General features: G+C 35.0%; 1 protein-coding gene across 2 annotated transcripts; it reads right to left on the reverse strand.

The window, feature by feature from the left end:
* Nucleotides 1–82: 82 nt before the first annotated feature.
* LOC113707423 (SPX domain-containing membrane protein At4g22990) lies at nt 83–9,563 on the reverse strand. 2 transcript variants are annotated; one of them, XM_027229752.2, is made up of 11 exons: nt 9,133–9,563; nt 6,905–7,000; nt 6,089–6,209; nt 5,200–5,511; nt 4,813–4,917; nt 4,202–4,656; nt 3,782–4,083; nt 3,101–3,276; nt 2,030–2,220; nt 1,173–1,306; nt 83–390 (listed from the first exon to the last, which is right to left on the reverse strand). In XM_027229752.2, exons 2-11 carry the CDS (start codon nt 6,955–6,957, stop codon nt 152–154), a joined length of 2,088 nt encoding a protein of 695 aa, XP_027085553.1. In that variant the 5' UTR covers nt 6,958–7,000; nt 9,133–9,563; the 3' UTR covers nt 83–151. The 2 variants fall into 2 exon arrangements, with proteins under 2 accessions (XP_027085553.1, XP_027085554.1); XM_027229753.2 differs by having other exon boundaries at nt 6,905–6,963; nt 9,133–9,272.
* Nucleotides 9,564–12,120: the final 2,557 nt, after the last annotated feature.

Here is a 12,120-nt window from a genome sequence, read left to right on the forward strand (position 1 = left end):
TGTATACAAAGGAACTACAGCAGCGTTAATAAGAAACCAACAAAAAAGATGTATGCAAAACCAATCGATTGACAAAGAGATATACGAGACAAAGAACTCGAATAAGAATGCATTAAGAATCGAAGATGCTATCGAACTTCAGTACATTAAGCTAGTAAAGAGAGTTATAGGTACAGCAGGTTGCAATAATTGATGCAACGCATATCAGTAATGAAGGAAGAAGGGTGAAATTCAGGAGCTTATTCTGCCCTAAAAAACCAGCCAGCGTGATGGTTCCATCTGCAATGACTCGAGCAATTGTACCAGCTTCGGTTGACAAGAGTCCGCCGTTATAAGTTCCACGAGAAAGCCTAGACGACATGACTCGGGAGAGGAGTGATAAATTGACACCTGGTTTAAAAAAAAAAAAAATTATAGCTCGCGCGTCATACAATTCCACCAAGAAAAGATGGCAGCACCAAACAACAAAGCCCAAAACATCAGACTACTAAGTTAGACGAACAAGTTAGAGCCACCACATTTATATCACAAGCTCGTGTTTCTACTGTCTTGATCTGTATTTACTCGAATGATGCTACAGTTCACAATGTGGCCAAGTATCCAACAAACAGACTTCCAGCATTGCTGATCATAAATTCAAGGGCGACTATTGGACAATTCTTTATGAAATTTTATTGGACAACTATGGAGACTGCATGTCTAGGTACAGTTTTGCCACTTGAACTTTGTCATAAAGCAAACTCATCAAGCTATACATAAGGAAATCATGGTATTGAAGCACAAAAGCACTAGGTTTCTACTCTAAGACAGTTCGATCGTGCCTCACTGGCAGTTTACACTTCACAAGGTTTAAAGTGAAAATGGCAACAGCATAATGTTCCAAGTAAATCATATTTGGAGTCTAAGCATTTTGAGCTTGTGTGAAAGTAATCTTGCTGCAGATCAATGCAGAATAAATGGACAATGGATATTAATGATATCATGTCTCGGCATGGCCAAAGTACAATAGTATAAATCCCAGTGGTGGTTCAGGGCATATTTTCAAAACAACTGGGTTCCTAGTTTTAGGAATGGCCGATAAACATGCCCTTTGATTATAAAAATATGATGCATCTGCTTCCTCTTAAACTTAATAGACAGATTTTTCAGGGAGTAAAACAGATTGATCTTACCTTCTAATACTTCGGCAGAAACAAACATTACAAGTCCTGAGCAGACATATTGGGGGACAGTATACTTCCCTATTACATGAAAACTGAAGAGTATACCCAGGAGAACCATAATTTCAGAAGCAAGTAAAATTTGCCTGCAAATGGATGGATAGGAACAAAATAGTCAGTTACTCTTCTTGTAGAAAAGATTTTACAGGAAAGTTGACTCTGGCATTATTAAGAGGTTATCACATTTCTCATGCCAGACAACAGTGCCCATAGCTGGTTAGGTAAAATTCTTCTAATCAAGAATTAAACTAAATCCTAAAAAGGCAGTAGTGTAGGGAAATTAGATCGTCCTTGTACTTCTGAGCAAGTTCAAAGGAAACATCTTCCTTATGGAAGATAAGTATATTACCGTTACTCAAACAACCGATCAACATAGTTTGCTTCTTTATGTGTTCACTGTGATGGCACACCTGGCCAACAGAGAAGCAAAAGGTCTACTCAATTTTATAAACCGACACCCGTCTTCAGTAAAGAAGGGTCTATCCTGAAGAAGAGCATCCTCCTAAACAATCCTTTCCAATGAGATCTAACTCGAAGGTACAAGCAAAAGTTCTAACTTCAATTGAAATCCTATTTTTCACCAACATTTACTCTGATAGAATTTCAACCAATGTTTGGTCAAAACAAAAGCAGAGGACAGGAAAGTAGCAAAGAGACTTTCCTCCTACAAAATGAATTAACCCGGTATATAGGAAGGGGAGGGAAAAGAGGAGAAAGATTACCAAAGTTATACTTCAAAAAAAAAGCTGAATGAACACTTTGTTTCTCAGAAAAGGATCACAACTATCTCTGCTGTCAAAATAATTTACCTGTCCTCAAACATGTTACTTATGTAGCTCCCAACAAAAATATTTACGGGTAAAACTGTCAAGCCAAGACCTGCCAGGAAGATTGCAACTGTGCCTGTAGACCACCTAAAGTAGTTCGTTGTAACAACGCTAGATTCTGAGAGTAAAATTTCCATTGCATACTTCAACATGAAGTAAATCAACAGTTGAACCTGAAAAGATCAAGTTCCATAAGCATTGTGACACATGTAAACCAATTCTATAGAAACTATTGATTTATATTTACTAGGTTACTCATTTTGGACTTCAGGGATGAACCAAGATGGAACAAAGGAAGCCAACTCACTGACCACACAATTTGTGAAACTCATTACACAAAGGGACGGGAAAAATCATTTACTTCACTTTATGGATCAGAGTGTTTGGTGATAGCTACAAATCTCCACTGCCTCTTTAACCCAACATAATGGAGGGGGAAGAAAGAGTCCACAAACAGAAAAGGACTGGGATAAATGAAGCGACTTGGTCAGCTAATTCATGCAGTTGTCATCAAAAGCTATATATTCATCCCTTACAGAAACCAAAACACCCAAAAAGAAAGAAAAGGCAAAAAACTTTATCATTTGATTAATTATTTCACAATCAGAACCAAACTTTGTTGCACATAACTCTGATAAAGCTTCTTTCTTGTATCAAAGTAATAGCAAGTTAAGAGAACTTGCAAAGAACCATGACCTTCAAAGTATAATAAAAGATAAAATTCAAACAAAATGAACTTGTAGCGTGATGATTTCTCATTTGTTTTGCCATTCCAATTACTGAAAAGAAGATGTAGAAGAAGAAAGAAGCAGCAAATCCATCACCAACAAACACAGACAGAAATAGAAAATTTATAATCCATCTAACCATTCCCCTGATTCTTACTTTTTTGGATCAATTCGTTCTCGCATAATCCAGTATATTAACTTCCAGTAGATGCAGGAAGGAAATGCACTTAACCTAGATAAAATGAAACAAATCCACCCACTTTCAAATAACATGTTTTATTGGACACTTTGGATCCAGAAACATCAGAAGCAAGTATAAGCTTACCTTCACTGAAGGTGTGAGCAATCTATATGCTGATCCTATTGAGGTGGCTGGCCCACGAGATTCCTCAGAAGCTTCTTCACTTCCATCATAATCTTGGTCGTCATCCTGTTGCTGGTTTTCCTCTGAAGTCAGGAGCAATGGTTGTGCAAGGCCCTTTTCTAGGTTTTCACTTTCCACTGTCACAAAAAAAAAATCAGACCTCTCAATATCACTTTTAAGTGCTGAAAAAGGAAAACTGAAGCAAATGGAATGATAGTTATAACACAAAAAAGAGGGGCGGAATTCAAATTTTATTGTTGATAATATGTTTCAGATTGTAATCTAACACAAGGTGAAAACTGAAATAACATTGACTTCATTAGAAGCAAAGCACACACTTCAAAATCACGATTTAGGTTTCCAAATGTTCAAGCAGCACCTAAGGGTAAAACCTCATTTCCAGCCCTACATGGGAAAGTACATATACAACTTATGAGGTCAAAGAAAAAAAAAGGACATCAACTTGAAATCTTTTATAGGTAAATCCTCTAGTCCTCCACAATGCAAAAATTAAATCTCAACTTTGTTCGAAATTAACTCTTCAGCCATTTTTTTGGAAAATTCGGAAGGGCAAAAGGAAAAGGAACATACTTCCCAAATTAGGAATAGAATGCAAAAAGGAGATTGTAAAAGTAAACATACCATTATTTGACCCTTCTGAAACATGATTTTCGTCATTTTCACGAGAAGGTTCTCTAAATGAGATCCACAGCCATACTAGATAGGCCAACCATGCAAAAGCCATAACCCAGCCAGGTAAGGTGTTTTGATTAAATGTGAGTTTGTATATCTTAAAATTAGTCTGAAGTAACCCGGCCAGTGCAGGACCACATGCCATTCCAAGTGCACTAGCACTAACGAAGCCTGCTGAAGCCTGCATGCGAATCTTAAGTGGCACACAGTCGCTGATATAACGTCGGTTAACAGCTCTAGCTGAACCCAAACTGCACAAATAAGTGTTATTACTGTCTAGACAACAAAAGATAAATCATATATATGCATGGAAGTGGCTGTTGCTGTGATGTGCAAAGACAAATTAATTCCACAAAGTGAAATACATACCCGCAAAATAGTCGTCCAATAAGAAGAATAGTTATTGAATTGAAATCAAGAGCCAATGCGTACAAGACATTTCCTATAAAAAGAGCTATGCTGCTAAACAGCAAAGGCTTGAAGTATGACTTGTTAGACCAAGCACTGAAGTATACAGAAGAGAAAATCTGAGCGACAGCCATTGCTCCAATTATAACACCACAAACTGTTGCAGCAGCCCCTAGGCTTATTGAGTAGTCATCTGCAGTGGGGACAATAATATATGTATTGACCATATAAAGAAATGTGCTTGCCAAGTTCAATAGAAGAGACATAAAGTGGTAACTTCCATCTTCAATATGTTCCTCAATGGGAGCAGGTAATTCTTCTTGCATAATAAGTGCATGTTGCGCTAGGAAGTGAAGGAAATTTGTTGAATAGGTTAATCTATCAACAGCTGATTTTAAAGAGTCGACCACAGGATCCTGCAGATATACCATAAAGAGGGAAGCAAATGATGAGTATTTCCCAGCAAATAAATGAATTATTGTTAGTCAAAAGGACCTTTAAGAAGGACAACCAAGGTAAAGGCTAAAATCTATACAATCCAATCAGTTGACTGCATCGTAAATGCAGATTACCTGTAGCGGTAGAGCAGGCTGGTCATAAATTGATAAGTAGCTTCCCTGACGGTCCTGAAGCTCCGCAAGATTGCGGGATATTGCTCCAACAACTGCTCCTACCCCCTGCCAGTGATATCCATTCTCAATAACATCACTTTCTATCAATGCTTTGTTTCTTAAGAAACCAGAACTGTCAGCAAAACAATGACAACAACAACATAGTCCATGGCTAAGTTTCTAAGCTTTTCTATCAACAGGAAGGATGGAAAACTTCATTTGAGAAGAGAGTTTTTTAAGTTTTCTTTAGCGATAAACTTTTGGAAACAATAAAACAACATCACAAATAAGTACCACAAACATCCAACTTATAGATTTGACACAAAGCATTCAAGTTGCGCACATTACCACATGCTTGAAAACTTGCTGAAGCTGAGAATAGGGATGATTAGCACGAGTTTTGACATAGTAATCAGTGAATTTAGAGCCAAAGCGTTTGTCAAACTTCTTGAGGATCTTTCGCAGTCCAATGGCATTTACTTCAACAAAAAAGAGAAGCTTCAAAAGATCTCTCCCTACTTCTCTATAAGCCTCTCGGAGCTCTGATATCTTACTTATATCAGGCTGCTCCTGAAGAGAATCTTGTTGTTCATTAAGTTTTTCTATCCTGCTAGCAAGTAGGCCTTGTTGTTCCAGAAGAAAAAGAACAATCTTCTCAATCTGTGACAGCAAAAAAAGAAAAAAATGAGTGAATGAGAAGTCAATTTTCAAACTTATACTAACGAAGTTATTCTTGCATTACAAACCTTTCTTATGAGTATATCACAAACATATACATATGGAATTTCAGTTTACCCTGTTACGTTATTGCTTATTACATCTCAAAAAAGACACACACACACTTATGAGATAGTGGAATTGTAAAAGCTTAAGGGGAGTATTTCTGCTGGTCCTCAAGACAGGCTGTAGCAGACAGCATGTGGGTGTGCAATATGTTAATTCTCTAAACATGCAGGGAACTAATGAACTGCAGCAATTGACATACTTATGGCAGTTAACCTTTTCATCTATACAAACACCCTTCCCTCCCCCCCCCCCCCCCAAAAACCAAAAACACAACACCAAAAAAAAGGACCCAAAAAAAAAAGATCCCAATTCAAGTAAAGTAAATATTTCCCAATATCTCTCATGAACAATATGTTTTTTTTTTTATATAATCGAATCATCAGCCAAATAACCTGATATGCTTGTGTTTCTATTCAAGTCAAATCATGCATCAACAAAATTGGAGAAGTACCTGGTTATCCAACATGCGAGAGAAATCCTTGAGAACATATCTGCGATCTAGTGCTCCAGCTTGAATCTGGAGGGTGTACTGCTTGACTTTTTTCTTCATTAGCTTGTAGTTGATATAGTATCTGAAAAATAACATTCTATAACATCTCACACATCGACATAAACATAGCTTGTAAGTACATAACAAGAACTGGCAACAAGTAAAAAAAAGTACTGGCAGCAAGTTACATCTGTCATAATTGCTACCCTTTTCTCGCTTCAAGTGCTTTTCTACATGCCACAGCAATTGAGTCCCCATATTATTAGACTCCACTTTTCTCCTCAATTAAGCAAGGCATACATTTTACTGTAGTCTATTAAGTTGATGCATCTCTTTTATCTAAACTAGCAGAGGTGAAGCCATATCCCATTGAAAAAACATGTTGTACTCCTCAAAAGAACTAACTCCACAGAAAAATCATCTGTATACCTCCAAGCATAGTGGACAAAAAATGTAGCCCTACTGTTCAGCATAATTTACTTTACTCAAAGTCAATCAGCTTTCTATTTTAGTTTGATGAGTAAAAGTTTTTTGGTAATCTATAGTTTGTTCAGAATTTGTTTTGGTCTAAGCTACAGATAACTGAACATCTCATTCTTGCCAAAACAAATATTTTGCAGAGTCATTAGTTTCCAACAAAAAATAATGCGAGAAAAATTAAGCTTTTATAGCATATGGAAAATTATTTATGCATTTCGCCTTTTTTTCCGACAAAGAAGAAAACGATGCTAGAGAATGTTAAATTCAAACTTAATGAAAATAATGCAGGCAACATACCCTTGCCATTCTTGAATTTGTCTTTCCTTCAGCTTCTTCCCAAATGCAACCATCTCTTACTACAGAAAAAGGATGAAACCTAGCATAAGAGTGACACTGCACAAAAATATGTGTGTACTAAGAATAAGTAAGTGTCTATACCAATGCATTTATGAGGATGTCATATACAACTAAATCAATATCACCTTTACAACAACAATGGCAATGCTAAACATGCTATCTGAAAAAGTGGAACTTGTAAAGATGATTTTAAGTATCATAAACCTTTTCTTTATGGACTGAATATACTCGCATTGATAAGAACTAGATATGCAGTAACAGTTCAATCGTGCACAGGATTCATTGTTTTCTGAGGTCGAAATGTCACGCAACCAGTTTACCAAATTTGAATCATTACAAATGAAAAACAAAGAAAAAAAAAGAAAAGAAACAAATAAATTTAAAAAAAGTTACATAATAAGGCACATGTTCTCACATTATTTTAGTTGTATATATATATATATATCATACCTATCATGCTGATCTAGCAGCAAGAGTTCTATACATCCTTCTTACATATTCAATTCCAAGTATTAATCTTGAATTTTCTAAATCTCAAAACATAAGGGAATCACCAGCTTTCAGCATAAAAGGATAACGTCAACTCCTCCAATCACTTACATGCTAGGCAGAACATATTTGGTATTAAATTGTTCTCGTTTCCGATTAAAAAAAAAACTAGTTTTATATCAGCTAGGTAAGCTCGATCACGTGTTGATTTGCAGTAGCTTATAACAGGTAATCCCCATCTAAATCCAAGATTAAGTCCTCCAGCTCTAGACCTACCTTAAAAAATAACAAATCTTTTTCTTTCTTTTTTTGGTTAAGTTACACTTCTTTGTAACACCAAACTTTCACATTTTCCTTCCAAACCAAAAAGAAGCAGACCAATTGAGCAGCAATGATCATGCACTTTTCTGATGACTAGCAACTAAATTCATGGACACTCCAATTCAACAATTATATACGTAAACACACACATGCATACTGATATGCTTTGCTTCGCAAGTTAACAAATCAATTACTTCTCCGCATATGATCCTTTTATTTTTTCATTTATTTTTGTTAATTTGCAAAAACATGAAAAAGATTTACAAAAAACCCCAAAAAAGACATAATAATAACAAATAAATAAATAAACAAAAATACAATCACCAGCACACTTATAAATATTTTTTAAATTTAAGTACTAGATACTCATTAAAACTCGCTTTCAATCATAAAACACAATCTTTTGATTTTAACTCGATGACAATTTCACTAAAATCTGGTTATCTGCACAGATATTCATAATTATTCCAAATAAAAGAAATATTGATGGTATTCCCTTCTCCTGTTCATACCAAACACCTCCACACAATAATACAAGCAAACTCTCTTCCAAATCTTCCCAATTGAAGAAGATCTAAACCCTGCTCCTGATGTGTAGTGATTGACAAATAAACAGAAAGCCAAGTCGCTGGACTGAACAAACTATATAGATCACCACAAGAATATCAATGTCTTCAGGGTTGACATTGGTGGATTTGAACAAATTATCAAGACCACCAAACAACACTTGCTTGCTTCTTCTCCTGTGATGACCATGGATGGTCATGGTGGAATCCAGTGCATTGCCTTAGGCAAGTATTTGATTTGATATGTGCTGATATGAAACAGAAGAGTACTCCTACTCCGCAAAACTCTTGAATAAGTTATGGAACTAAGAGATAGACAATGAGTGCAGTAAGCTGGAGAAGAATGTTACTAATACTTCTGCTTTAGCCCATGGGAAAAAAGATAAACAGTGTGTATCTTGGATGAAAGGTGGAAGATGTACTCCTTAATCAGATAAAAAGCACACGATTGCCTTACCTTACTAAAAAAGATAAGCAGAATGCTTTTTATCTGAATTTTTGTAAATACTCCACAAAAAACAGCAAAGTTTCAGACTAAAGCAACTCTAATTCTTCAAAATTCAATCTTTTCATCTAACTCAACGACCTCCCATCACAAAATCCAGAAACTCCGTTAACACCGGATTTCTTTAGCCACGGCAAAAGATAATACGACGAAAAAAAACTGACAAATTCACGAGCAATGAAGCATATGCATCATAATTTCAAGGACTACGTACATACATTCACGTGCATATATTCATACATATATCTCTATTTTAACCAGTTTTGCTAAGATTTAAAAATTTGTACCTGTTAATAGGAAAAAAAAGATGATCAACGAAGACAATTCAGGCTGGCGGCTGGCCTATGGAGTACGAACAATTCTTCTATTATTAGATGACCATCAACAAACGCGTGCGAGAAGTTCCGTAACTCGAGAGAGCTCAATTATGGGAAACACGTGAAAAGATGTTAAGGAGAAGCAGCTGATTCCAGACAAAATGGCCGGAGATTCGGACGGAGATTGTTTATGGCGGCAAAAAAAAGAGAAATCGGATCGATTTGAAAACTCTGCTTCGGCTTGAGAACTCAAAGGATATTCATACACATATATGTTTAGATATTTATACATATATGCTTGGAATGATTAGAGGGAGGAAGGCGAGAGAAAAAAGACGAGAGCGAAGGAGGCTTTGGGGGGTGGTGGCGATTGGCGAAGGATGAAGAAACGGGAATGTCTCGGATTAATATTGGTATATAAACTATCTATATATAGCTATGATAGCGCTATAACGAATTAACGATGAGATGAGCTGAGCCCTGTGTATTTTATTATTATTATTTTTTTTTATCATTTGCACGCTTTTTGATTCAAGTCGTTGCTGATAAATTAATCATTAATTCAAGAATAAATTTTATATCATTACCACTCTATAAGCGTTAGTTATGTGTGCATGCTTGAGTACAAGACTTGGAGTTAAAATTCATACTCATGTTAAATAGTATAAATCTATATGTGCTGCGTGTACGCTGTTAATATATATAATATTAATTCATTAAATATTTATATCATGCTCTCTATTTTATTTTTTAAATTCTGTAACATTAAAGTAATCAAATACCACATGTAGGACCTTGTGGTGCATACGCTTTATTCTCCTTCCCATCCTTGCAAATTGTTTTATTTTGGTTCAAATATATTTGTCACTCTTGTACAAAGTAATACATTTGCCCTTATTTTGTTCAATATACATTACATACACATGCAGACACATACACAAAGATGCACAGTTAAGTACTCTCTCTCAATTGTTTAATTATTTTCTCTCGCACAAGACATTTTTTTTTCTCTTCAAATATACAATAAAAGACATTTTTTTTTTCTAAAAGATGAAAGTATAATATTTGCGCGACATTTTAATTCAATGCTATCATTTAGTTAGTTATCAAATACATATAACTTCATCAATGCAACCATTTAATATTTTCAGCGCTTAATTTTTAATTTTTAGATTCTAGAATTCAAATTTCAAATTTCAATTTCATCAAACGAAGACTGAGTTGGGAAGATTGATGGGTTAGATGATTTGAGAAAAGAAAATGTAAGTAAAAGATGTTAAGTTCAAAATCCTCCGCTTATATTAACAAAAAAAAAGCAGAGAATGAGTCGATGTGATATGATGATGTCATTGAAATAATATGTACCTCCATGTGATATGCAAAGAATTTTTAAGAAATTCACAAGGGAGGCCGCTACGTAGTTTTAGAAATCAGATCGAGTATCAATAGAATATCATTTGTATTGGGTCACGTATATGTGGGACTAATTTATTATCCTTGTACATGCCATGAAATCAAGAAACCCATTTAAAAAAAAAAAAAACACCATGTAAGATCTAGGGATTCCTATTGTCTTTTACTGCTGATACATCAGAACATCTCTAGCTGGATTTGGACATAATCATATAAATGCGCTGGTCCCTTTCTTGCACTTGTATCTTCCCAGTATTTGTATGCAACGTGTGCGATCCTCAAAAGATCGAGTAAAAAGTTGAGGAAAAAAAAAAAAGCACCTTTCATGCTTGATGCAGGTATCAAGGGTACGCACCTTCATTTATAGTAATGCCAGCATCAGAAGGAATCCGACTTTATTATGTTTTCGTGGCTGCCGATCACTTTCTTTTCCTCAACCTTTTGGGCAGTTTCGAGGATAAGATTACCTCATCCTCTGAGGCTGTTTTTCAAGTTGAAGTCCTGAAGGGATATTTAGGCAGGTTGGCAACTTAGCAGTGGGACTGATCTTTTCATCTTTTATGTCACAACACATAAAAACTCATGCCTAACCGCACTCTAATTCAGATTAAAAAAAAATAATAGAGGATTATATAGTAGATTGTATGTTGTTGGATCTCTAGAAGAAATCATTCCCAATGTTAATCTTTTCTTCCCCCGAGGTCAAGCCAAAAACAGGAAATCATGGACTGAATATAGTTCTATAACATGGACAAAAGCTGCGGTTTGTTTTAGGCCTGTCAATCGGGTCTAATGAGCCGGGCTTTGATGAGTTCAAGCTCAACTCATTTAATTTGAATCATTTTCGGGCTTCGGGTTATGAGTTTCGGGTTCGTAAATGTGAAGCTCATACACAGCTCACTTAATATTCGGGTTGTGAGCCTTAATCGGGCTTAGCCCAAGCTCACTTATTACTCCTTAATTTTCTTAATATAATTACTATAACTATTAAGTTGTAAAACTAATTTAACATTTACAAGACTATAATATTAAAACTAAACATGAACAAATAATAGTTCTTAAAACGTATATAAACCAAAAATTTTTCAACAATATTTATATTTAATCCATTCAAAATGCATGAAAAATAGTAATAAAACATGCGATCATAAGCCAATACATCTTTAAAAGTTGAAACTTTTTTTATAATCTTGTGATTTAAATCCAAATATGCTTGATGATTTTTGTGTTTGTAGACCAAAAAAAAATCAACCAATATTATGCCAATACAAAAATTTACTCAACCAATAAGAAAAATTAGAGATTTAGTTATGCATTACCAATATTGGCTCTCAAGAAAGCTCATGAAAGAGTTTTTAGATGTATTTTTGTGTTTTGTAATTTATGTATATATTTAGTATTTAGTAATAATATATTTAGATATATAATTATACATAATATCAAAATATAAATATTATATATATATATAGGTAATTAAAGGGCCGGACCTATATCGGGTTTGAGTCTAATAAGGCCCAAACTCGGCTCACATTTAATTCGGGCCTA

The sequence above is a fragment of the Coffea arabica genome, chromosome 8e (assembly GCF_036785885.1).
Source record: "Coffea arabica cultivar ET-39 chromosome 8e, Coffea Arabica ET-39 HiFi, whole genome shotgun sequence".
Lineage (NCBI taxonomy): Eukaryota > Viridiplantae > Streptophyta > Magnoliopsida > Gentianales > Rubiaceae > Coffea > Coffea arabica.

Excerpts from the sequence above, each read along its gene's own strand:
- LOC113707423 (XM_027229752.2), bottom strand. The coding sequence starts at position 6,957 with ATGGTTGCATTTGGGAAGAAGCTGAAGGAAAGACAAATTCAAGAATGG. Across the intron at positions 4,918-5,199 it reads AGCAAGTTTTCAAGCATGTG|GGGGTAGGAGCAGTTGTTGG; the intron begins GTAATGTGCGCA and ends TATCACTGGCAG. Across the intron at positions 4,657-4,812 it reads AGCCTGCTCTACCGCTACAG|GATCCTGTGGTCGACTCTTT; the intron begins GTAATCTGCATT and ends GTATATCTGCAG.